The 27,290-nt window shown below is 40.1% G+C and overlaps 1 protein-coding gene across 1 annotated transcript in view; it reads left to right on the forward strand.

Moving 5' to 3' along the window:
- MTA1 (metastasis associated 1) overlaps positions 1-27,290 on the forward strand; it is a 90,643-nt gene that overhangs the window by 4,650 nt on the left and 58,703 nt on the right. Inside the window, exons 3-5 of the mRNA XM_085300297.1 lie at positions 13,581-13,650; positions 18,831-18,898; positions 21,404-21,497. Coding sequence (XP_085156423.1) covers positions 13,581-13,650; positions 18,831-18,898; positions 21,404-21,497 — 232 coding nt within the window. The remainder of the gene's footprint in view (positions 1-13,580; positions 13,651-18,830; positions 18,899-21,403; positions 21,498-27,290) is intronic.

The following is a 27,290-nucleotide window of genomic DNA, read 5'->3' on the forward strand; positions in this document are numbered from 1 at the left end:
CTGGGCTGTGTTGGGGTGTGGGGCAGTGTGGGTATGGGCTGTGGGGCAGGTCTGGGCTGTGTTGGGATGTGGGGTGGTGTGGGTATGGGCTCCGGGGGAGGTTTGGGTGGGTTGTGGGGTGGCTTTGGCAGGAGTTGTTTGGGGGAGGGAGGCTGTTGGGCCATGAGGCYCCAGGGATTTCTCACTGGGGTAGGGATGTAAGGCAGGTTTGGGCTTTGGGGCTGGAGTGGGGGAAGTTTGGGGAGACATTAGGYGAGTGGGAAGGCCGGCATGTGGGGGGTGTGGGTGGCTCTGGGGTGGGGCAGGCTGAGGAGGAGGCAGGTGGGTGCAGGACTGTTGGAAGAGGGTGTGTGGAGTGGGGGTGGGTTTGGGCTGGAGGTGTGGGGAAGGGGACAGGATGGGGAGGTGGGGTCAGGTATGATGAGCGCGTGGGATGCACACAGTGAGTTGTGTGGGCTGCAGCCTTGTGGGAGGGCAAGGGGGATCTGGGTGGGATTAAATGGTGAGAAGCACTGCTGTGGGGGTGGTTTGGGGAGGCTTTGAGTGGGCAGCRAGGCTTGGAGCTCACCTGTGAGGCGAGGGTGGATGTGAAGTGGTGTGTTTGGGGAGATGGTGTGTTTGGCCTTGTGCAAGGTACAGGGTGTGGAGCAGAGGTGGGGACACATCTGGGAGGRCTGGAGATGGAGAAGAGCCCTCCTGGGCTATATGAGGTTGAGGACAACAGGGGGCCTGCTTGGCATGTGTGAGGGAGTTGGGGAGTTTGGACAGAGACAAGTAGAGGGCAGATTTGGGATGAGGACATGGGCTGGAGGGGGTGGATTGGTGGGGCTAGAGCAACCTGTAAGAGCAAGGCTGGAGGCYGTGGGGAAGCAGAGTTAGATTGGGTTTGGGGCTGATGAAGGGTTGAATGACTGTTCATACTAGGGTCATGAAGTTGTAAGGGTGGGGACATACGGGGAGTTGCTGGGATAAGAACAAGTGTAATGATAGGCAGAGACTACTGGTAGGACCAGGGCAGTCACATGAAGCAAGTCCTGCTGATCTTGGCCTTCTCTTCTATCCGTGCTGTTTTATTGTATGCTTTCCCATTAGTCTTCTGTTCAGAGCCTTGCACTCCTGTCTGATTGTCCTTTGTTTAAATTCATGTGAAGAGAAAGGAGAGGCAACGGGGTTTGGGATTGAATTTTATGGAATATAAACACGGAGGGTGGTCTGGAATGAATTTATGTTCAGCCATTTTCCTTCATAAAAGCTGTTCTGTGGAACTTCCTTGTTCCCTGGACCATAGGATGTAAGGGAAGATATTTCTGTGGGGCTTCCTCCCTTTCAAAGTACCCCATTCTTTTGGAGCTCTGTAGAAATAGAGTGAAGTAAACAAGGGGAAAATATAGTGAAGGTGGCCAAGCCATCCTGTCTGGCTGCTCTCCATCAACAACTACTTTTGGTTCTTTCTACTTTTCTGGCCTAYCCTTACTTCGCACTCTGGAAAAATGTCATGTCTGTTGTTACAKTCACACTTTTTTTTCCTGGGTGCACTTGGTTTCATAAAGGGGTAAGGTGCGCATCTTAGCTGTCCCAGCTTTGTTTCTTGGGTTGCTACAAGCTGGTTGTGTGTGTACACCTTTATTTTTGGTTAGAAATGTTGAGAGCAGAAAAATGAAAAGCAAAATGTACTGTAGRAGATTACAACTCTGTTCCTGGTGTGATTTGTAAAGGGAATTGTTTCTGGGAATCTTCGCTTAATATTTAAGATTACAGGTATTAGGCTTGCATTGAATGTCATCTCCAGTATTTTGCATGACAAAGCCTGGATTGTGCTCCCCATAAAATCATGCAGGTGGGAAGGGACCTCTGGAAAGCCCTAGTCCAACCACCTGCTAAAAGCTATCCAGTTAGAGCAGGATGCTGCAGGCTGCATCCAGTTGAATTTCTGGATATCTCCAAGGATAGCAATGCCCCTTCTTGTCTGGGCCCTCTTCCAATGTTTGACCACCCTCCTGGCAAGTTGTTTTCTTTATGCCTGGTTGGAATTTCTGGTTGGAACAGGTGCTTGTTGCCCCTCATTCCCATGAACCTCTGAGAAGAGCTTGGCTCTGCACTACATTGTAGATAGCAGTAACATCTGTCCTGTCTCAAAACCCATTTTTTTCCCCCCAGGCTGAACAAACCTGTCTCTCAGCCTCTTATTTGTACATCTTGTGCTTCAGCCCCAACCATCTTGGTRGCCTCTACTGGACTTGCTCCAGTATGTCACTGTCCTTGTGCTGGGAAGCCCAAACTGGAACCAGTGCTCTAGATGGTCCCACAAGTGCTGAGCAGAGGGGCAGGATCTCTCTCCTAACTCTGCTGACTGCACTCTTGCTAACGCAGTCCAAGATGCCACCAACTTTGCTGCAAGGGTGCAATGCTGTCTCCCGGGCACCTTGTTTTCTGGTATTTTTCTACAAAGATGTTTTGTAGATGGCCAATGCCATTGCAAGGAGGTAATCTGTCTCGAATGTAGGGCTTTGCATTTGCCTGTGTAAAACTTCCTGAGGTTCCTGTTAACATGTTTTTCTGGCTTGTTGAAACCCTCCTGAATAGCAGCCTTGCCCTGCAGCRCAGGAACTGTTCCTCCCAAGTCGGCAAACTTTCTGGGAGTGCAGTCTAGCYCCTACAAAGGTCGTTAATGAAAATACTGAACAAGATTTGCCCCATTATTGATCTCCGAGGGATGCTGCTGACAGCCAGGAGAATGCTGTACTGCTGATCATAAAACCAAATTGCCAAGATACAGACTGGATCTCTGGACAGTACGGTGGGTGGAAAATTGGCTGAACCATGCAGGCTCAAAGGTTTAAGTATGCTGTGCGAGATGAGCATGGGCCTTGTCACAGTGTATACCGCGTGCACTGCTCTCTGCTTATCCACAGAGCCGGTCTTTTCATCACAGAGAGGAATCAGATTAGATTAGTTGGGCACAATTTGCTTTTGGTAAATCCCTTTTGGCTGTTCTCAGTCACTTTCTTGTCATTCATAAGCTTGGAAGTAAGTGTCCAGGATTTGCTCTGTAACCTTTCCAGGTGGAGGGCAATGCAACTGGCTGACAGCCAAAGTTACTGTCCTCTATTATTGCCCATATGGGTGAAGTCTTGAATTGACAAATCACCAAGATCAACATATGGATAGATGGAGCCATTTCTGTATGACAGCTCTGTTCTGTGTGAGCCGAAAGAGCTRGTAGTGCTGTATTGTTTCTGAACCCTGATGTTGGTGGCTCTCATTAATGACTGTGCACATTGAAATTCTGTGTGAACTCCAGGGCATGATTAAAACCTGAATGGGATTTGTGCATAGTCATTTCATATACTTCTCACTGGAAGACAAATGTTCAACAGACAGTCTGTTATTGTCCTTGTGGTTGCTGAATTGTGTATATGGACTCCAGATCTAGCAGCTGCCAAGAGCATCTTGTTCACTGTTGATCGATAATACTCCTCAAAGTGTGCTTTGATTTGGAATGGATAGTGATTACKTACAGCCTAGTCATGAAACTGTGTGAATTCTCATTTTCAGAAACAAATAGCTGGATTACACTTTTATTAAAGGCTTCTTTTAAGCATGTAGCTATCAACTCTATTCTGTAGGACGTGGAGTATCTTACTCCCTCTTAATGTTGACATACCATTGCTCATTTATGGCGGAGCTTAGCAGCCTGCAGCATAGGGCCAAAATTGGCATGCAAGTCTTAACTCTSTGTTGTGTAGTAGAGCAGATGTTGAGGGAGTTGGGAGCTGCTGCTTGGATGGTTATAAGAGTCTGTGCAGAAATTGAGGGGGATAGCATCTAGTTGCATGTAGAAAGAGGTTCTCCTGCTTCCTGGTGAACTCCTTCCTGGTACGCTTCTAATGGTGGGAGGAGGGGAGTTCAGTTGCTAATGCAGGTTGGACCCTCTTATATTTGTGTAGTTCATGGATGACCTGAAACCTTTCAGATGTATAGGGAAGAGGCCAGGATATCACCCTCCAAGATGAAGTATGAATCTTATTTCTTATCTGGAAGGAACTTTTGAAGTTATGTGCCTCTAATGTAGTAAAGTGAAGATTTGCTTAAGAGCTGTCATGCAGCTATGAAATGACAGGTAGCATGATGAAGGTGGGCTGCTTTGCCTGGAAGGAGTCATTGTGGTTTGGTCTGCTGYTTTGTAGAGAGGCCTAGCTGTCTGCATGATCAAAGACCTTACAGGAATGTTGGATAAACACCAGATCTAAGAAACTTGGGATGTCTGAGCTGGGACTGAGAGCCTCTGATGAAAAAATGTGTGTGGGGGAAGAGATGCTCATTGTTTTGGTGAGTGCCAGCTTCCCCTTTCAGGAGAGCACTGTGTCACCTTCCTGGAAGAGAACAGGTCATCTCGGTATCAAGAGACTTTCCAACAGCTATTCTGTCTCTGCCTTCTCGGGGAGGGTTTAACTGTAGTATGACAAATACTTCTTTCTGTGGCTGTAATTGCTTGAGCCCAACTRCAGGTTTATTCTCCTGTGGCATTCCTTCAGTTGCAGTGAAACAAAACCTTTTATTTATTTATTTTTTTTTTCTGTTGTACTGATTTGAGGAACTCCAAAATTCTTCCATCTTTCCTCCTCCTTACCTTTTGTTTTTCCTGGATTATTTTTAATCTGTTCCAGCTACCTGATCTGGCTTACTGTGGGGACTGTGTGAACAGCTGAATGGGCTCAGTGGGAGGGCTAGAAACAAGAGGATGGAGGAAAGAAAGGAAAGGAAGGATGGAGCCAACACTTTTTGCGGAGACAAATGTCAACTTATGCTTTTAGTTGAAAAGCTCTTTATATGTTTTTGAATTTTAAAAGTAATCCACTTGTGTAGGAGTGTATTAGGCTACAAAAWTGGCACTGCTTTTGAGTCTGTAGTAGGTTTAAGGTGTATTTAAATTGTATTGGAAGTTTTGATCACAGGACTGTGAGGTCCCCCTGTACTAGTTTTATCTAACGTGTAAAAAGTGAAACCATGACTACACAGTAGCTTTATTCCAATGTCCTGGAGACTGTAGCTGCACAACTTAATTGGTATTGTTATTCAGACTAGCTAGATTAGAACTAGTGTTGGTGCCTGTCTGTGCTCAGTCATACTTCTGATTGCAACGTAGCCATCCCCAAAGTTTTCAACCATGGCAGCATGACATCAGTTCTCTATTATTATAAAGTGTTATTAATGCATCACTGAGGACCATGATTTGACCTGCCTCCATCCAATTACATACCATAGTGTGGAATCTAAACTCTTCTCATGGCTTGTGACTCCTAACATCTATATTACTGTCTGAGAGCTGCTAAGAGAGGACTGAATTTGTTCTCTTGACATCACAGTGATGTCAATAAGAATTTTCTGTACTTTTTCTAGTGAAGAAGTGAAATACAGAGCTATTAAGAAGGCTTGCACCGGAGCGTGTTGATGAGTCCAAATCTGGAACATGTTATTCATGTACTTTAACTACAAACGCATTTGTAGACCCTCTCCTATCGTCTGTCTTTATTATTGGTGTGTGTATACGTATCAAACTGCTGGAGGGGGTGATGGTAGTGCGGCTCCATCCAGTATACTGTTTGGTTCTGTATTCTTTGTCAGAGGATGAATTGTATGGGTTTTTTTTTTCCTTTATTAATTTTTACCTGAAGTTGAGTGTTTGAAAGTAACTTGAGCTGAGACTGGATTTACTGGAGAAAGGGATTAAATAACTAGATAATAGAAATGAGGGAGTTTATTCTTGCTACTTACTAAGAGGTCTCTACAGTCATTGGTAGATATGTGCCTGCTTCTTGCTTATCACACTGCAGCAACAGCCAGCCATTGACTTTCTTCATCTTCCTCTTTCATTATTTCCCTTTACACAGGGATTTATATTCATTTATTTTAGTTTTCTCCTTCCTACCTCATACTGGACTGACATTGAAGCAGTTTAGTAGCTTTTGGTAGTTGAAGAAATATTGCATGGTCTGGAGTGTATTKTGAGCGTGCTTAGGAGTGTTTGGACGCTAGATACAGTGTACAGACTGTGTCAGTACACTCTATGTGTTTGTAGTAACTGTGGAGCTATTTGCAGTTCACAAAACGGGGTAAAAGCCCTAAACTTGCTTCTGCCAAAAGATGGAAGCCTGGTTTCTCCTCTCTTTGCGCCCWGCAAGGTGTCTCACCTCCTGCCTAGTCCAGTCTCTCTTGCCCCATCTGGACCAGACTGGTGACACCAGCCTGTTAGAAAATTAGCACAGCAGTACAGATAGTTTCCTGCTGGGTTGCTGAGTTCAAGCTGGTCTGCGGTGGCGTGCGGGAGGCTGGCAGGGACGGTGTGCAGGGCTGGGAACCCTTTCTCCCTGCGGGGGCTGTGGGCGGCAGCGGCCCTGGGGGCGGCTCTGCCTGCTAGTTGCCTCTTTGGCACCTTTGGAGTCTAGGCAGTTTTGTTTCACTTTTTTGCCATTCAGTGATGGTGAGTAAAAGACAACTTGATAAGAAAGTGTTGAACAAGGGACTTGTTTAATAATTGGGAGACTCTTAAGCCTCTCTGTTTAAGTTGGTGAAACTTTTGAGTTGTGTGTGAACGTTAAAGAATTTTTGTTCCTTTCACTTGCATGGAGTGGTTTTCTCAACTAAAAACTTTGTTTAAACATCTTAGTTTTAAATAAATAGAGTACTTACACTCTTCTTATACTACTCGGAAGAGATTAAGGTTGTTATTATTTTTATTTCAATTTTGTAAACTACTCGAGTAGTTTAGGGTGGCTTCAAAGTGTGGGTATGAATTATTGGAGGTACCTTGCTTTTGGTTTTGCACGTTTTTTTGACAACAAATAATCTAAGTAAATTTCACTTCCACGTCATTTGACAAGTTGTTACATTGTATCTTATTGCTTTGCTTTTTTTTTTTTTTCCCCTCACTCCCCAAATAAGTAACTTCAGCAATCTTGCCTGAGTTTTCCCTGAAGGCTAGATAATGGGAGTAGCTGGGAAAGATGCTTTTGTAGGAAGGTATTACAGTTCTGGGTTTTCAGTATCTCTGAGTTCATCATTGTGCATGTAATACACAAAGAAGCCTTGCTTTAAAGCATTTTTTTTTAAGTCCTATTTGATTCCTCTTCTTCTCTTTAACTTGTAAAGCCAAATTTTGTCTGTTGATCTGTAGGTTGTTACAGAAGAAGCTCATTAGTTCTTGCTAATTATTTAATACATAAGAAAGCATTTTGGTAGGAGAAAAACATCAAGGAATTTTTTGCATAAAAGAAGAGTATTCGGAGCATTTTTGTAAAAGAACTTTGTTACACCACAGTTCAAAGGGAGTTGAACTCTTGTACTTAGATGAATAATTTAATTTATTCCTAATTGCAGATGGCAAATTTCTCATGTTTAGTCGGGTGTGTGGCACAGCCTTTTCTGGAGGTTAATACTTCGTGAGGTCCTCAGAATTGGTGTCAGATGTGCAAATGTGACAAAGTTTAAGCCTTTAAAAGAATAAGATTGCCAGAAATACTTACGTGTTTCACCAATTTTCTTTGAGTATGTAGTAAAGTCAAAGATGATTTTAAGGAAAAAAGTGTTTTGTTTCTTTAGTAGCTTCAGAAAATGCCATATTGCCTCCTTTGTGCCTCTCTCGTACTTCTCGTAAGCTAGTGTTTTTCAGGAAGATTTAGTCGATTGAATGCAATTTAATGCCTTAAGATGCATCAAAACCATTCATATGTCAGTGTGGAATACAGCCTGTGAGGAGAATAGCCTACACGCGTCTGATTTGCTCATAGTTTGCCTAACAAAAAAGCTTAAAATTGCTACTTGACTTCCATGATAAATTTTACTATTTACTCATGAACACTGAAGATTAGATTYAACTTAATCCTCTCCAAAGAGAGAAGGGTCCTCAAGCAGAGCTTTCTGGTTGGTATCTTGAGTGGTCTACTGCCAGTGTGGGGACTTGTTCTTCACAGAGCTCTTCACGGGGATCTCCGTGGCTTGTGGGATGTGAGGGTGGGTAGTAACCTGTGAGGTKTGAAGACTTCTTTGATTTGTTCTTTCCACAATACTGAAAGGGAGAACTGAAGTCTTGAAGAGTGAAGTTCTCTTCGCTATCTTGTACAAATCTGAACATCTTTGGTACATCATTCCTAACTAAACCTGTATTTCTGTTTGCTGAAATAAGTGATGGGTCTTTATAGGCAAAATGGATCACCTTTAAGGGCAGTTCCTATGATGTTTTTAGGTTGTATAGCCTAGCCCAGAAACAAGCATACAAATGTTGTTATTTTTCCAGTTCCTTTACTGTATTGCCTTTTGGAAGAGGGGAGTGATTTTGAGATAACAGCATTGACCAATGTCAAGTAAAAATTAACTTGTTTTAAAGTGAGTTTGTAAGCTGAGAAAAAATTTAGGCTTCTCCACACTTTCACATGTGTGTGACTTAAAAGAGTATAGTTTTTGTAGTACCTGTAACTTCCCAGTTCTGGTTCTGTCTGTTGCCAGATCACCAAATGTGATCTGTATCAGCTGTGGCCTGTGGTAATGTTTCTGTTGAATTAACTAGAATACATSATGTGCAGCTTAGGGACTTTATGCTTTTGTGCGAGATGTAGGAGGACAGACGATACTTGACCAAGCATAAAGTTAGTGTAGTGTGAACAGATGATTCTCAATTTAGCATTGAGCTTGTCATTACAGGGTTAAGTTGTCAACATCTTATGAGCAAATTTGAACCAGCCAAGTGAGACAATTTCTATACATGTTTCTTTTGGTTAGTGGTATCAATTTAAGCAGTGCCTGCTCTCAGACACTTGTTACTGTCCTCTCATTGCTTTCCTAGTTGGGCTGACGCAACCGAGCGTGGCTGCCCAGTGAAATGCACATCAGGGAATTGGTTTGGTTTGGARATTATTTTTACCTGGATCACTTCCTAATCAGGTTTACCATGTGCATGCCTCCTTCCTTCCATCCAAAGAGAAGCTGTCACAACTTGGGGGGGTGCTATAAGAAGGTGGGGGATGAATCAGCTTCTGGCACTGCAGAACTATGGCAAGGGCTTATACACAATTGACATGGTAAAGCCGTGGTGGTTTTGATCTGGCAGTAATGCCCCGAGTCCTGGACTCAGCATAGTCATACTGTGGCCTCGGCAGTTAATTCGTGTTAGCTAACTAAGTTGAACATACTTTCCAAAATAACAACTTTTTTTCTTTTTCCCTGTGGTTAAGGTTGATACTAACTTGGTAACTGTATACTTCAAAGGTTCTTATTTTGCAGCCTGTGCAAAACTTGCAGGGAACTTCAGGCTGATTTCTTGTGATCCTCTGCAATGCCTAAAAATCTTTCAGGAAAGAATGTTTTTCCTCTTTGTCGTTAGCAATGAGGCTCACAGTGGAATAGGTGGTACTTTTTTGCTGCTGGAAAAGGAGATTAGGGTGCAGTTTGAGGATACTTCCCTCTCCCCGCTTTAAAGAGTTCTTCCGTCAAATGCTTGTGTGGCTCTTCTGTAAATTAGATTATCCTGGTCTTCCCTCTTAACTCACCTGATTTATGGTATTGCTGCACAGAGTTTTACTAGCACAACTGAAATTATGTAGGAATGCAATCTTGCCACTGGAGAAAATGTTTGCCTAGCCACATCCTTGGGAATTGGAGTAACAGGAAAAACTAAAACAGGACAGGCTTTGTGTCCAAAAGACTTTGAATCATGCTTAAATATCTGATGTTAAGCAGAGAAGCAAATGATTGGCTGTCCAGGAATATTTAGTATACTCTCATCCTGCAGCAACCTGGAAGAGTTGATCCCTGTGAGCCTAAAGGGTCAGTGCCACAGGCAAATGTGTCTCTGTTATCTCTAGGATATTAGGAGTGGATTAATTGAAATGGGTTTCCTTTTACTGCCATATAATTGATATTTAGGAACAGAATTGTTTCTTAATCCTCTAGGTAGTATTCTGGGAGCTTAATTTTTGTTGCCAGTGTTCTTACAAATTCACTTTTAAAGCCTTATTTGTACACATTCTTGCTATTTTACCTTTCAACTGGCATCCCTAGTAGCAGTTATGTCAATGTGGCAGAGTTCTTGCTTGAGAACAGTGACCTGCAAAGTTCCTCTGACACTCTAACTGCTGTTTTTCACTAGTATCACCAGGCTGCCGTCCTTCCCTTTTTTTTTTTTCCATTTTTTTTCTTTTTTTAATGAGTCTTCTGCATGCTGAAGATGGCAAATTCTTCTGTGAGGAATAGAAATAACAGTGAATTCCTCTAAAATTTGCTTTCTTTGTTCCCTGAGATGGTGGTTATCTGCTCCCCYCCCCCTTCATAATCCTACCCTTTTACTGGGACAGATGTAGCACCTGCTCTGTGCCTGGTCTGGGGCTGTGATCTCAGCTCCATTGCTGCTGGGCACAGTATTTACCTTCCTCCCTGATGGAGACAGTAACGTTCTGGGAACGTACGCAGTCACRCTGAATCAAATCAAAAGTTATCTAGCCCAGTATCCATCTCGAACAGCACTGACAGCAGAGGTGATGGGAAGTGCATAAGAAAGCACACATTTGTGATAATTCCCCCAAATACTGGGGAGCCTCCAATGATTTATTTTAAAATCTAGTCTAGTAATTGTTCCTGACGTGGGAACTATTTCTTATCTTTGTCGTACCTTTCTCAGTTTCTTTTGTAGCTTTAGTACCTCCCTTTTTAAGATAGGGAGCAGTGATGAGAATTTAATTATCTTTGAGACTTCTGCCCCTCTGTGAAATGTTGGAAATTGAACAAAAGGTTCAGGAGTTAATAGGGAAGAACTAATGCATGGATAATGAAGTTGCATAAACCTTGTTTCATTAAGATTCAGGCAAAAAAAAAAAAAAAAGATAGACATGAGGTGGCTGGACAAGATTTTTTTTTTCTTTTCCTCTTTGACATGACAGAAAACAAAGATCAGAAAACCTTTGCAAAGTCCCTAATCCCTTAATGTTTCAGAGTTAAAATTGGATCAGGCAACCATCAGTTTGTGTAAGCAAGTTATATATCATTGGATTGGTTGGCTTTTGCTCCAAAAACGTGGAGAATGTCTTTTAACTTGAGCAGAGATCTGTGTCATGGGTATTTGAATTTTTGTTTGTAACTGTCACAAGTACYTCAGTGAGGTGTGGTTTGTTTGTTTGTTTTTTGTTGTAATTTCTTTTCTTTACAGAGTGAGAAGGGATTGCACTGATAACTGTTTATACCAGCTTTCCTTGTAGGTAGGTCTCTGTATAATCCATAGTCCTGTTAAGCAGACCTTGCCATGAATTACCCCCACTTTAAGGTTATAGTTRAGGGAATATTGAACTTATTTTCTTTTCTGGAGGTAAGTTGGCAAAACTGATGTATGGTTTTCATCTCAAAATGACTAAGTTACTTTGGCTGTCCCTTTCTATATAAGTGCTGTATGTTTGGGGAAAAAAAATGTAGTGTGAAACATTTTGTTCCCCAACTTGAAYGTGCAGATAATCCTTGTTTCTTGAGTGTCTCATAGTCTGGGGAAGAGATAGGAGCTTATTATTGCTTCTTGATGTTCATGGCTCTGGATCACATTCTGCAGGGAAACCCACATTTAGAAATAAAACATTAGAGAAAGAATCGAGTTAACAAACTGTGGGGAATCGACCATCTATTTGTTACAAGCATGCTGACTCTGTGACAAAGTATAGATGAAGTGTTGGTATTTTTAATGCTTATTAGCTTCTACTCATTTTCATACACATACATGTTTCAGAGGGACTTGGCCACAAGTACACAGTTTTCTTATTGTTTATGTATGAACTTGCCACTCTTGTTTTCCTTCCTTCTGCTGGTCTTTGCATTGCTTGGGGCTGCAATGGCATCTTGCTCTGTTTTTATTATTGAAAGACAGAATAGAAGTTAGTGTGAAATTCAGACCATGGACTCCTGTTGTGCTTCTTGTACATGTGAAACTACTTCCTTTTGTACACAATTTTTGAGTAGTGCTCCTGCGTGTGTGTATGTAGATGTATGCTTGGAATTTGTGGTAATAGAGGCTTTGGTTTGTTAAATGATGCTCAGAGTTGTCCTTTTCATAGACATATCATGACTCTTTGTTTTACAACATCAGCATTCTTTTAAGCCATGTTGCTTTTTTGGGGCGGGGGGGGAAGTGAAGTTGAAGTGAACATACTATATCATTGTCTGTGTATTTCTATAAATTTCATTTTTTCTGAGACCTGTTACAGTATGTTTCTTATACCTGAAATATTACAAGAACTAGCAAAATCTAGAGAGACCATATGCACATTCACCATTGAAGTCCTTGGCACACAGATGATATAATGATTTATTTTTAATTTCTAGGATGTTGTCCTCATACGTCCTTAAAGGCTCAAGATCGTACAGGAACCCTTCTTAAACTGCTTGAGGATATAGAGATGGTAGAAAAGCAACTTTGCGTTGATTGAGAGGGATGGTCTTGTAGCAGAAATAAGCATTTTGCATAATTAGAAGCCAGCAYTGCAAATAAGATTAGCCTATATGCATAGTTTCTGTGTGCAGTTAACTAGACTTAATGGCTATTCTGGAAGGAGCATGCTCACGTAACTCCATGGGAGGGCTGCATACRCTGAACCTGGAGCGCTGGGCGAGCTGAGGATCCATGCTCTAGAAACTCCAAGCCAGAAGCCATTAACTACTGAAGTGAAGCAGATGACAGTAAAGGGAAAGGTAGAAGTGTAACAGTTGCTTTAGAAGATCTGGCTGGCTTCTCTTTGCAGAGCTGCAAGTACTTCAGGATTATTTGGCTGTAAATCACCCTGYTTGTGCAGGGAGTCATGGGCACCCTCACTGAAGGAGTCTGCTGGAGTCCTATAAACCTTGCAGTTGTCCCACGGCGTTTGCCTGACTGCCAGAGCTGGCTGTGTCCTGTGGCCAGGAGCTCTGTAGGGTGGCATCGCTCCTTGTTGAGGAAGCYTTGTCCTTTGTTACTTGATTTCGGGCCATTTCACTGCATGATTAGAGACAAGGCAATCTGMATATGGATGGACATTTGCTCAACTGAGTTGGACTGTCCTTGCTGATTTGTATCTAGGAAGTTTATTGCAGGCCTTAGGATAAAGGAAGTCTGCAGTGGTTTTGTTACTCTTGATCCTTGGTTGGAAACTAAGCACTTCAGTGGTGAGAGCTCGTTGCTTTGTTTTGCTGTTTTGTACAGCTTAAGCCTTTTGATTGAGACCAAGCAGCTAATTTCAGGAATGTTGTGTGAGCAGCAGATCCTTCTAACAAGCATGCTCCCTTTTGGGACATGTGTGTCTTGGTTAAAGATTTCAGTCAAGGGTTATCTGTCTTGAGCTCTGTTTATTCTCATCAGCCTTTTGACTTAGTCACTTAAGTCAGAAGAGCAAAACTACTATGTTTTATCAGGGACACCTCAACCTGTGCTGATTAAATTTAGTGATGGTTTGCTATCTGTATGAAGTAGAGATTTCTGCAGGTGATACTGATGGCTTTTGCTGTGCCCCTTCCAAATGATGACAGGTATTCATGATACTTGTATGCTAGGATTGTTGCTCTGTTTCCTCTCTTTTCAGTGCAAGGATTCGAGTAGTACTAGTGGTGTGTTGCCGACAGCATGGCAAGCTCAGGAAGAAGCCAAGCTGTGTAYGTGCATGCAGCAGCCACAAATGCTGCTGTCTGGGAAATATGGTTGAACTTGTGCTGACAGTATACCTTTGATACCGTTGTGAATCTGTGAGAGAAATTAACTGTGCATATCTGGTTCACGAATACTGCTCGTATTGGACCTTATTCTTCTTTTAGCAACAGAAACAAATGTTTCAGTTTTACATTTTATGTAATGAAAATACTGTGCTCCCAAGGCTTTCTCTTTTTGAAAGTGAATCTAGCTGTCATCTGATGACATGTTCAGTTACAGAATAATGTGAGTGATGGTGGTTTTTTTGAAAGCTGAAAGGCAATGGGACTTGGGCTCTGCCAAGTGAGATTGTTTGACTTCCAGACTGAAACCAGCATAGTCTTTATGGCCTCCTCTTCCAGGAAAATATAGACAGGGAGGGATTGTATTGCCACAAATGTAAAGAGATGGACAGTTTCAGGACCAAACTGCTGAATAATTTGAAAACTGGAGCTTACCTTAAAAAAAAAAAAGTTCAAAATTTAATTGGAAATCTAGACTATGAGGAGGCATATCTTTCCTGGTAAGATAAGTTGTAAAATAACCAGGTCATCCATAAGTTTATGAGCTCTCTTGACACTCATCTTTAATTCAGGGCAGCAGCTTTGTGGATTAGGAATGGGAGGTATTTGCAACCGTTAAGTCACTTCCATATCACACATTTGGAAACGCGTGCTGTACTGCACAGCGTGGYGAGTGTGTGAAGAGGAGGTGTCAGCCTCTGTAGTTTCCTGAGTACATGCGAAGCAAATGCAGATGCATTCTGTGACTGTTTCTGGAGATAACACAGGGAATATTCAGTGGAGTTAGTGTTCAAAAAATAGCTTGCAGTCTCAAAGGCAAATGTAAATTGGGAGGGATAAAAATACTTTGGGGCATTTTTGCAGCTTGATCACTTAATAATCTTATGGGCTTTTAGGTAGCTCAGACATGGCTAATCCTGAAAATATATGACCTAGACAGTGTTAGTTCTTTCTTTTGCTGCACCCCCCCTCCTGATTTTCTTTTCCATGGACTGATGGAGACTTAATCAACAGCGGACATGAAGAGGGTGGAGAAGGAAGCAATTTTGCAATAATGTCTTAAAAACRTGTGAGAGAAAAAAGCAAGTCTGTTTATTGTTAATTGAGAACAATTATTTTACTGCCTTTGTGGAAAATTTCCATTTTTTTGGTCCCTAGGTTATCATTCTAGTTTTTAGTTTCTGTACTGTTGTGTGACTGTCTGTGTATGTTCTAGCAGTTCAGTACATGCATAATAACAGCTCTTGCCAGCAATCTTAAGGGGAAAAAAGTGGAGTGGAAAGGCTCTTTGGGTAGACTTATGTATGTGAGTACTTGTGCTCTGCAACAGCATGGAACATCCTTTTTGGTGGTGGAAGGTGGTGGCCTGCATGGTAGTCCTTACTGTCTTACCATATTGCCACACTCCTCAGTCCTTACTTCAGCCTGGCTGTAGACAATTCCATGATGTGTAAGAGTGATACTGCTAACTACGTTTTTCATGCAGAGCTRTATGACCCATGGCTGATCAAGCAAGGGTTGTGGGTGGGTGTGAGTCACAAGCTGTTGTGAAGGTATGGGACCGAGACTCCAACGTTTGTTCGGGTGGTAAAGAGTGAGCTTCRTGTGCTTATGGTGGTGGCTGCTTGTAAGGAGGTGTGCCTTGCTTGTGGAATATAAAGGGGGTTGGCTGGTCCTGTTCTTCAGTCACTATGTAGGAAAGCTAATAAATGGGCAAGGATAGTCAGTCTGGTGTGTCTGAGGGGTCTGACTTTGTTTTACTTGCTGTCAGGCAAGTCTCTAGATGTTTTTTGGTTTTAGTGCACTCCTTCCTTCCTGTCCTGTGGTAGGAGTTGAACTGCGTGTATCTTCCTGTTACTTAGAGACTTGTTAATTTTCTCTCTTTCCCCATTCTTCCTTTCAGACCAATGCACAGAGATTTTTGGCAGTTATGGGCATATAGAAGGTCTCCCATTAACCATGGGAATATTGGGAGCCCATAGAAGGTTCCTGTTATTGGATATGCGTGTGTAGGAGTAGCCGCTCTCTCCCAAACTTTGGGGGAASGATATTTATTGGGTAGGCAGCATGAGAAAGATGCTTTTACCTGACACGGGAAGAAGCTGGAGAGGAAGGGGAAGTATTGCTGAAGGAGAGAGAGAGGAGGTGTTTTGGCGTGAAGAGGCAATGGAGAATGGTGTCTTACCTCCTTTTAACTCCAGTTTGTAGGAAGACAGTCTTGATTGGCTTTGCTTATGGAACAACGTAAGAGGAGTGCTGTCACCTGCTGAAGTATCAAATTGAGAGTWATTTGTTGAACTTAAATTTCTATGTTGCGTGTGTGGAACAGTGAGTAACTTGAGTATTTTTCTGTGCAGGATAGCTTTTCAATTTTAGAAGTGTTTAAAGTCTCTATGAAAATGTAGGTTATTCTTCTGTTCTTCTCCCACATTCTATTATGTGTGGTTTGCAGTGGGCTCTGCATTACATGCAGAGAGGAGGAGACCTGTTTCCTTGTAATTCGAATGATGAGAAATGGCTCTTCATTAGTTGCATAGCTGTTGGTGAAATGCTGAGCGTGCTCGTGSGGCTTGCTTAAAACACGAATGAGAYGTGTGAATATATGCACRCATGTACACACAAAGGCTCTTAAAAATGATATGAACTATAAAGATTTGTAATGGTCGTCTTAAACTTATGGATTTAAAGTTGTATTTTCAAGTAGAAAATTGACATTCTTTTAGTTCTCATTTTTGGATTTTCAATTGTAGTGTTCAGAAATGTAACTTTTTTTTTTTTTTTTATTTGGCCCCAATCTGAAATAAATGGTAGTGAGTTCTAGTGTTTGTGTGGAGGAGTGGCTGGGACTTTCTTCAAGTTGTGGAGCCTTGAAATTAAAGGCAAAGAGGCKCTCTGTCTTCAGAAGCATCTACACGCTTCGAGGTACTGTAAAGGAGATGAAACCTCCATTTCCTCCTTTCCTGTACTCAGTGTGTGCACTGTTGTAGGACATCTGTGCCTCTTCTGCTATGACAGCAAAGATTTCTTACTCTGGTTATTGATCAGTATATGCTTTAATATCTGTAATACCTATTCTGGAATTGCTCAAGACTTCTGCTTCCTTTTGTGTCTTGAGGTAGGGTTAGTCAAAGCAATATTGAAGTTATGGTTTCTGTTTAGCATGTTACACAAAGCTGGTGCTTTTGGATGGAGACTGTTCGAATATTCTCACTGCAGCCTCATCGCTCATCACTTCAACCATGTTTGTGCTGAAATTTTTTTTAAAGATGTCTTCTCAACTCAGTGTGTTTGATCTTTATTTTGAAAGGCAAAAGAAGAGTTTGGGAACCAGTTCTTGAATTTCCACTTTTRGGATTGTACCCCTGGGATTTCTTGGTTTGTGAGCACTCTCTTAAACCRGTGCAACCTTTTTGAACTGACACAGGAACAAGTCAGTTCAGACAAGTTGGTAGCTGGTGAGGGCTAGTTCGTGCTGCTTCATCGGCTCAGTGCTCACTACTCTATTTGCTAAGTGACAGATGCAAGAGCAATTTGGTCTGTTAACTCCATGGAGACCTATGGATAACCTAGGCTGTAAGCAGTATCCTGAAAAAAAATCTATACCTGGAGCTTGAGTATTGTTCCACGGGGAAGTAAAAGCATTGCAGTGGGCCTTGGGCTAAGAAGGAAGAAAGGTTAAGAGACAGGAGGGAATTGCTCCAGTGTCTCCCCTCCCCACCCTGAAGGTAAGAGGGGACTCTTTAACCCTCATCATGCAGCTTTCCAGTAGCAGAGGCCCTGGGGGTGTCCCCACTCCTTTTGGTTGAGGAAGAGCATAACAGTATCCATGGGGCTGACTGACCTTTTACCAACCATTCCAGAAAGATTAAAGCTAACAACTAAAGCAGTTATCTTTATTTACTAAAGGTTACACCACTAAACAGCCATTTAGCAGTGGAGCATCATGCTAATGTGGTCATTTAAAAAGATGACCTGAGTTATGCCCTGGGGGCTGTGGGTTTTGTACTCCAAATGAACTGGGAAATCTAAAGGGAAGTTGTCTTAAGTTTACTGGCATGTCTTGGAAGGATTCGTTTTTGCATCTGAGTGTAAGAGAAATCTGTAATGCTTAAGGACTGTGCAAGATCAGCATCCCAGGAGAAGAGCAGGAGTCAGCCCTCTTTTTGCCTCAGATAGGCTAGAACCCAAATAAATTTACATCTTACCTATTGAATGACAAAAACCAAAAAAACAAATCCATTCCAGACTCTGAGCTTTCATGTTCCTCGTCTGTAAAAAGGAATGTTTAAGCTTGGAGCTTAGTAATACCATGGAGCTTAGTAAAACCAGCTAGTGTTACAGTAGTTGGTGCATTTTGTACATTTCTGTGTGGGTGGGTGTGGGGTGGTTTTTTTTTTGTTGTTGTTTGGGTTTTTTAGGAGTTACTTTGGGTAAAGAACTGCTTTTCTTTTAAGGTGGTTATACTGTTTGAAAATATGAACTTTACTGACCTGCATTTGACTTGCCATAGACTTTTGTCGAGGATATTCTGGGATAATACAGGGATTTAAGGCATAGACTAGGAAGCAGTGGAAAAGATAAAGAAAGAGCAAGATTATTCATTGTCTCAGTCAATGGGCAGTAGATTGGAGCTGAACTGAGGTGAGAAGGATAAGCATGATGCCAATTAGGGGAAGCAACTAAATTTTGCTATGAAAGAAGGTGAAGCAAGTAAAGAAAATAGCATGATTGAAGTGAAATATTATCTGAGGGAGGAGGAGGATCATCATATTGCTTTGCTTTCTTAATATACAGGATGGGAATAGAGCTCCGTTTCTGAAAGTGAGTTTATGGCTTTTATACTGCACCAGTGCATGTTCCTTGTATTTTTGGTTAGCAAATACTAGCCTAGAATTTGTATTTCCTCACTTACCATACTAAATTTAGTGGATTTTTGGGGCATTGCAATTTTTGGGGCATTGCAATTTTAGGGCATTGCATACTAAATTTAGTGGATTTTAGGGCAAGCAGTAGCTTGTGACAAGAAATGAATTTGGTATGGTGTTGTTAATGGATATACATGTGACATTCTCTATTTGATTTTTAGCAGTTCATATTTTAAAGACTTTTTTTTTTTCAATCAGATTACGTCTACTTCGAAAATTCTTCAAGTAACCCGTACTTGATACGAAGAATAGAAGAACTCAATAAGGTAAACTGCTAATTTTTTTTCCTGGCTAATTTTTTCCAGAGTYTTTGGAGGCAATTGAATTTATGATCCATTTGATTTGAATAAAATCAAAATGTTTCTTTAGCAGTTGTCTAATGATTAGCAGCTTAAAAATACTTTTGTTGTGATAATGTTCTGGAACACYTTGAGAACTGCTAGATTGTTCTCACTTGGCATGAAAGGACAGAGCGTCAACTGCAGGTCATTCACAAGGTGATTATGCCCACCTGTAGGGCAAGATGTTTCTGCAGTTCTTCGATTTTGTGCTATGGTCATGTGATATGAAGATAAATATCAGTTTGACAAGAGGATGAGGAGCTTTGTGATTGAACTTCCTTGGGGAGACTCTCACTCAACTGAAAGCTTTGGAGCTATTATCTGTTTCTTCAGATTTTGTCTTTCCTAGTTGTCCTTTGGGCTAGTGTATTTTAGCTGCCAAATTTCCTTTTCATTGGTTCTGAAAAGGAAGCATGATAGGTTACATGTGGGACCCCAGTGAAGTCTCTGATGCAGAAATCTTATCTAAATGTGGAGAGAAGACTGTTTTGAAGCCATTGACTGGGCCCTAAACATGCTATTTTCTGAAGCTGTATAGCAGCTTGTCTATTGTAGCCCATAAAGAAGGAATGTAACACTGCTGTTTTGCATTTGAATTTAAATCAAGTGGCTAAGAAAAGGCCTATTTGCTTCAGCCCACAGTCCTGGAAAAACATGATAAATTGATTCTTTTTTTTATTATCAATAAATTTTACTCTTCTGAATAATAACAGATAAAGAATATGAAGACTAAGGCATCCTTAAACCCATCCTCTTAGTACAGATTTTCTGCAGAAATACTTTGCACCTCTTCCATTGTGGAAACAGTAATGGTCTCCTAAAATTGTTAGCTAGTGGTGGGCTTGTTTACCTTATCTTAGTATTAAAAGTCCAGAACTTATCCTACGTATTAGGAAGCTGAGGTTAAATGTATATATTTGCTTCCTAGTGAAGKAAAATTGCAATTTTTTATTCATTCTAAATTCACTCCACCATAAGTGGAGAAAGTCTTACTTGGGCTGTGATTTCTCTGACCATACTATTTGAAACAAGTATTTCTGGTTGAGATAAATCGTATCTTGAATTGCCTTTTCTCTTTTTTCTTTCATTGAGTGTAAATAGAGTCTAGACAATTAACTGAAATAGATAATTCTGCATTATAGCTGTCTACTTCTAACAAGCTGACTCTTACCTTTTATTACCCATTTACCTTTTTATTGAAATGTAAATAAATAGGTAAAAGTTCTGCATGATTATTAAAGAATAAAAGTTCTGCATGATTTTATCTGAGAAGGTTGGGAGACTTGTTAGAAATTCTACAGGCACTGCACCAAAAACTGGTGGGCTACCAGTAAAGATATTTGTGTGTGTATATATATTGTTTGTGTAAGAACTCTCATTAAAATAGCTGTATTTTTTTTCTTCTATTCACATTTTATCAACTAGAGTATGTATCAGTGCTTTTAAAAATTTTTTTTTTCCTTTTCTCTCTCCTTGTGGATAGATTGCTGGTCCACCAGTTTTTTGGAGGCTTCCTGGAAGGGCATTTGTGTATCAGTTTTATATTTTATTATACTGTGCATCTTCATTCCAGTTTTTGAAGACTTTTCAATGACAGGATCCACTCTTAAAGTTACAGTTTTTAATTATTTATTTTGGGGACAGTTCATTGACTGGCTCTGTTAGAAGCCAGTAGATACCTCCTAGAGGAGGTATCCTCTAGGAATGGCATAAAGCCAGTCACAATTTGTCRGGTGCTATCTCAAAAGAAACTCATCTGTATCACCTTAAGAGTTTTAAGAGGTATGGGGGGAAACCCAAACGCAGACCTGTTTGTATGTTGTTCACTGGTAGAGAGTTGATTGTCTGCTGTAGCTTCGTTATTTATTTTTTTAGAATGATTCTCAAGTTACTTATTGTTTAGCTGGAAGAATATTTTCAATGCCGTCAGAAAAGGGAAATGTTACCTATTTCCTTTGTAAAGATAGTAGTGCCTAGGTTCTTTCTTGCTTTTTGTATTGTCCTCTTGAGTTTGGAGAACAAAGTTGAACCTAAGCCTGTATTCTGTTGTTGTATTTCATGGTTGTTTTTACTGGGATTTTAAAGATGCTTTTTGCATTCTGCTAAATGCAAGCAACCCCTGAAAAGTAGCAAAGTGGCCTGTTGGTATATTGTAACTGCAGGTAAGTGTTTTTTCTTGCCCTTTGAAATATCTGTAACTGCTTAAAGTGGTGATCCTGCAGAAAGAATTAGGAGCAAAGGACCAGCTGTAGTGGATCACACTGGAGTTAGCATTTTAGAAAAAGTCTGTGCAGTTGGAGGATGCTAGAAGGTGATCCTGTATAAGCCCTTGTGGCAAAATCGCTCGTTATTTTTGAAGCTTTCTAGTTCAGTACGTAGAGTTTAGGTTTTTATTTGTGCTCAATTCAATTTTTCTTTTTCCTATTTCAGACTGCCAATGGAAATGTGGAAGCAAAGGTGGTATGTTTCTACAGAAGAAGAGACATATCAAGTACACTTATTGTATTGGCAGACAAACATGCAAGTAAGCTTGTTTGTGTTCAAGTCACTTCTACACGATTTCCAAACTTGGGTAGAAATTTGATACTGCAATTAGAAGGACCAATACTATAATTTTAAAATGTCCTTTACCTGTATCCATCTCCAATGAATTGCATTATTTGTTTGGCTGACTCTTTTATAAAGAGGGGAGGGAAAAAAAAACTATGAAACTGAAAAGTTAGCCAATTTATGATTTACTTATGGTGGAGGGGACAGAAGTTTTCAGTTAGRGCTGAATAAAGGTTACTGCTTTTTTTTTTCTTTATGAAAAGTAAATTTTGTAATTTTGGGAAAGAGAGTAAATAGCTTATTAGAAGCAATATAAGAAAGGGGAGACTGTTCTTTTTGATTGGTGGAGAAGACTTCCCTTCTGAGTAGATCAAATAGCCTGAATGTAGAAAGCCAACTTTAAACATCCAGTTTGGTTACCAGGAATTTTATTTGAAAACCATTGCTAATGTTGAAATTTAAAGTGACATAGCTCTCCTCTGAACATGTTCAGGAGATAGATTTTAAAAGTAGTAAATTTTAGGACATACTGTTTTGTGTATGTGTTCATCTTGTTTATCTCTAGGCTGAATGTAGATTTGAAAACTGTTTGTCTTCAGTATTACTGTTACTTTGTTTTTTTTTAAAAAAAAAAGATTTAAAAAAAGGCTGTGAAACTGAACTATCATAAAATTCAAAAGATTGTGCAACTTTACTTTGACACTAAAACTTACTCCTTTAATGCATGCATTGTACAATTATATTCTTAGTTATACTATTTTATAGAATGCTCTGTTACCTTATGCTGTTTTGCTCCTCTGTCAAACATACCAGAGACATGTGTGAGTCACCTAGTTGAGTGGAGATGGATGTTTATTTTAAAACAAATGTGTTATCTTCAATTAGAGAAATGGATTAAAAATACCAAAATAGAAACATGTAAGTATGGATTAGATACTTGCCTGTATAAATATGTAAGGCAAGAATTTACAAAAACTCTGAAGTAGTTCAAAAAAAGCACGTGAAACAGCGGAGAAGCTGCTGTAGATAGCTGCATTCTAAATTCAATTAAAATGGTGTGAGCATGGTGCATTAATTACCTCTCAAGAGGAATATCCATCTCCAGGAGGATAATCAATGCAACTTTAACGTGATGTTGGGCACCTTATCTGGGATGCTTTCGGCCTGTTTGACTATTCTAATTGYTGGTGAGGATGAGACTGAGCTTCCTTACACCTTTCTCTGCCAGTTGAGTGTCCCTCTCATCCTGTTCTTGCAAGCTGATAGACATAATACTAACAACAGTTACCAAAACAGGTATGTTACAAAGGGAAAAAAATAAGCAGGTAGAATTGCTAAATTGACTTTGCTTGTTAATAAGGAAGTATGGGAGACTTAAGAGTTTAGATTGCTAAAATTTTGCAAAAAGCAGGGATAGATAATGATATCTATCCTTGTAATTGAAGGCTTTCCTGTAGGCACGTAGATAAACAAAAGAAAAGCAATTTGATCTGCGTATGTCAACACTTCAGTTTAGGTAAAAAAGCRTCCTCTTTTAATGTACTTCCCAGTATATGCATGACAAGGCTCTGATGTGTAGGTAATACCAATCGACGTAGTTGTGCGGCATGGAGATTAAATCAGATATCTAGTTTTAACGATGAATGTAATGTCTTACTGTGTTTTCAGCACTGTAATGCCACTGGGAAAAATGCAGCAAAACTAGCTCTTTTATTTGAATATTTTCTCTTGTAGTTTTTATGTCCAAATAAGTCTCCATATTGCATTAGTCATTCGTTGAAAATACAGTYATGTGGCATTGAGATGCCATTTGATGGTGGTAGCAGGTAAAACTTTTTTGATATCTTAGTGCAGTGACACTCATTTTATCCAAGAATACTGAAGCTTAATAGAAGCTTGACCATAAACAACGTGACTATTGATTACTTCATCTGTATCTCACTTCAGTAAATTTAGTAAATGAAGCAAGTAGGAATGACTCAAAGAAATGCAATGTTYGATACTGAAAAATCTTGCCTTTAAACCCGAGCAAATATTCTCTGAACATGAAAGGACTGATCGTTTTTGTGATAGAACTCCTCCTCCAATACAAACAAGTAATTCATTGTTCATTTTCATAATCTGTTTGAAAGACAGGAAAATTCTTCTGCAGAACAATCCTATTAATAAAGCTACCAGAAAAAACTCGGGCTATCTTTTAGTGTAAATTTCATTAGTAACTATTTTTTTTTTTCCTGTATGTTTCCTTTTTGGTGCAGAATAAAATTGCTATTAAATAACTTCCATTGGTTTAGATGGATATGTGGTTGTRTGGCTTCTGTTCTAAAGGAGCAAGAAGAGGAAGCAAAATTATACTTGTGGATAGCAGTTACTTCTTTACTTTGGAAAAAATCTACATGCTGCATGATATAATGAAATTAATTTTTGTGGATACTAAGATTCTAGTGAAGATACTCAGCACTGTCACTGACTTTGAGTTCATTTCCATAAAGTCTCCTGTTGCCTCATTTTGATAAGTTTGCAGTAGATGTACGTATCTGCATCACTGATCTTTTAACTGCCTTTGTTCAGCTGATTAATGGAGATTTCTGGCTGCAGACATTTCTGGATTTGCACAGTCTTGTATCTAAAATGCCTTTATTTTAGAGCTACTATTAGGATCAGTGCAGTGAGATAAATATTTGGGCAAATATGGAAGAATATGAACACTTACGTGTGTGTGTACACACACCTATTTTACAATAAATGTTTCTCTCAAGGAAAGCAAAAAATGTGATTATGAAATGGATGTTGCTAAATTTAAGTAAAAAAAACTTTATAGCCCATCAGATATTAGAAACAGGAAGAACTTAGATATGTTGAATTTTCTCATAACTCTTTATAAAGAAGAAAAATGATTTGGAAGCAACCTACTTTGTTGTTGGAGATTGTAAATTAGTACCTGATGTATGTAACCTTATTCTTGGATTTGATCTGTGATCTTACTATTTTTATTACATGATATAAAGCTTGTCTGGGGCTGTCTTATAAATGTTGCGGCTGTATAATGGCTTCCATATGCTGCATGTGCTTTTATTCATCAACCTCTTTTTAATCACCTTGCAAATTCTTCTAGGGAATTTTTCCACCTGTTTCTGAAATGAATCTGCTTTGCCAGGAGAAGACTACTATTTAATGTGCTTGCACAAAGGCTTTGTAGTAATTTTAAGATAAAATACTGTATGCAAATRAAAGTGCAGGCAGAGCTTGATGAAAGAGAAGAGCATTATGACTTCTGTAGTTTACTCCTTAAACTGCTCATGAGTGTTGGGACTGTGTGTGTGTATGTATGTACGTATGCATACACATGCACATGTATGCATATATGCACACATACACACACACACTTCTTATATTTATGTAGTCCCACTTTGTAAATCAGTGAGCAAGTAGTTGCTGGTAGCTGGAGTAGTTGGTGCCARCTGGGTAGGAGAAGTAGCTTTTGACAGGTTTATGGTTAGCTTTCAGCAGCTGGTGTTTGGGTGCCAGGCACATACGACAACACGTTTGTGTTGGTGCCGAAGCTTCTAAAAATAAATGTCTTGCAGTAGTAAGGTGTCATTACTCAATCAGTCTATGATTTTGCATGAGGTCTGTGTGTCTAAACAGTTTCAGGYCTATGAAGTTTGTTTTTTAAATAACGCTAGTCAGTCAAATGCAGTTTGCCTGTAGCCTTATGAACGAGTTCCTAGCTGCTTTATTCCCACTTCYGTTTTCCCCTGTGCTACGTGTACTGATTTAAGAGGAGTTGAATTCACTAATCCATTACTGACAGTTTGGACTCTTGTTACTGAAGATGAAACTGAGATYTGCTCTTCTGGGGGTAGGATGGCAAGGAAAGAGTATGCAAAGTGGCCAAAGTGATGTGTTTTTTTTTTTGTTGTTGTTGCTTTTTTTTTCTTGCTGCATATCTGTAGTAGTGGCTATGACTGGCTGCTCAAGAGGATCACAAAAAGTCTTGGAAGGGATTATTATGAGATGTTGTCTTGGTAATGTGGCAAACTCCTTCAAACTGTCTGAGCATAAGGATTTCAGTTTGTTAAAATTTTCAACATACTACTTGTAGCTATCAATCAATATCTAGATTTTGATAGAGAGAAAGTAAATGGGACTGAGGCTTAATGTAGAGCATTAGAAATTAGACATGGGGGAGAGAATGAGTTTTTATACTACTAATTTCTTCAAATGYATCAATTCTACAACATCCTTCAAAGCTGTTCAGTTGAGCTGTTGAATCCCCAAGATTTTAAGCTTCTTTCACTACCAAAGAAACTATTTTGCAGGTCAGTAGCACTGACTTGTGTTTCCCTGCTATTTTGCCTTTTTTTTCACTTTTTAAGTGCTATTGTTAGTGATACTATGCTAACTAATTCTTCTGTTACTATAGACTTTGCTGTCTCGTAGGCTGTACCTCTGGGTGAGCTCTCTAAACCTAATTCCTGCATCTTGTTTGCATTTGCTCTTCTGATTTCTGCCCTGTAATAACTCGTGGGACCTGGTGYGGAGGCTGTAGAGAAAGGGCTGGTTCTTTCTGCCTCTGGTGTAGAGAGCCCAATCTGATCTGTATCAAATTGCTATTCTTTCTGGAGTCTAGCAAATATTGATATTTAATTTAGCATCTCATATACCCAGTCTTTCTGAATTACAATTTCTGCCTCTTGGGTTTCTCCTGCCGGTTCAATGTTTACTCTTTCAGATAGTTTTTCCTCATATATGTTAGTTTTCATGTGAGTCTTGCTGTTTGTGACCAACACGCCTGTCTTTGTTTCCAACAGAACATCCATCTCTGAGCTTTTYTTAAAGGGCTATTAAAAACAGTACCATCAAATATCAAATAATACTTACTCTGACACACTCCTTGCAGCATTCTGTTGGCTGCTCCTGCACGGCTGATGTATTACTGTTTGTATTAAGACTAAATGTTTAGTCTTAAATCYGCGTGAGCGCATCTATCAAGCAGAGAGATGAATTCTGAAGACTTTATGAGCATATTAAATGATTCGTTTAAGTCCCAATGTAATGGATCTACTGCATCCCCTCAGCCTGTATTCTGTAGTATGGTCATAAATGCATGCAAACTTGTTTGAAAAGAGATAAATATATAAATACAGATAGATATAAGTGTATAGAGATTTTATTTCTAGGGGAAGGCTATGGTGTTTGTCTGATTCATTTGGAAGCTTGAATAATTGAGTTATATGAAGGTGCAGAAGCTCAGGTGTGAGGGACAGGCTGACCTCAGGATTAGTCCAGGTCAGGCCCCGGTGTGCAGAGGCTGTGGGTGATGTTATTGCTAGAAGCAATATAAAAATAATACAACTAAAAATACAAATACAAAATACAATACAAAAAATACAACTAAAAGCCTCGCTTCAGCGAGGTGTGCAGGATCCTGTGCCGAATTCAACCCTGTGCTCTCTCCATGAGCATTTGCTTTAGAGTGGGTTTGTCAAGTCCATTCTTTCGGTGCTGAATCATGTCTGTGGGGAAAAAAAGAGGGAAGATGCTCACATCGAGCTTTATTTATTTATTTTCCTAACGCTGACTTTGAGAGCTATGGCAATATTACGGGTATAGAGCGAGGGGGTGTTGTTTGTTACCAGTAGAAATAGCTGTCTTTTAAAGTGGATTGTGCCTTTTTATTTTGAAAGGCTATGCGTAGCAGAGCCCGCATAAGAAGAAAACGTGTGCTTCCCCCCTTCCTTGTTTTGTTACAAAAGCTAGATGT

The sequence above is a fragment of the Rhea americana genome, unplaced genomic scaffold, assembly GCF_003343005.1.
Source record: "Rhea americana isolate MKP2758 unplaced genomic scaffold, rheAme1 scaffold_162, whole genome shotgun sequence".
Taxonomy (NCBI): Eukaryota; Metazoa; Chordata; class Aves; order Rheiformes; family Rheidae; genus Rhea; species Rhea americana.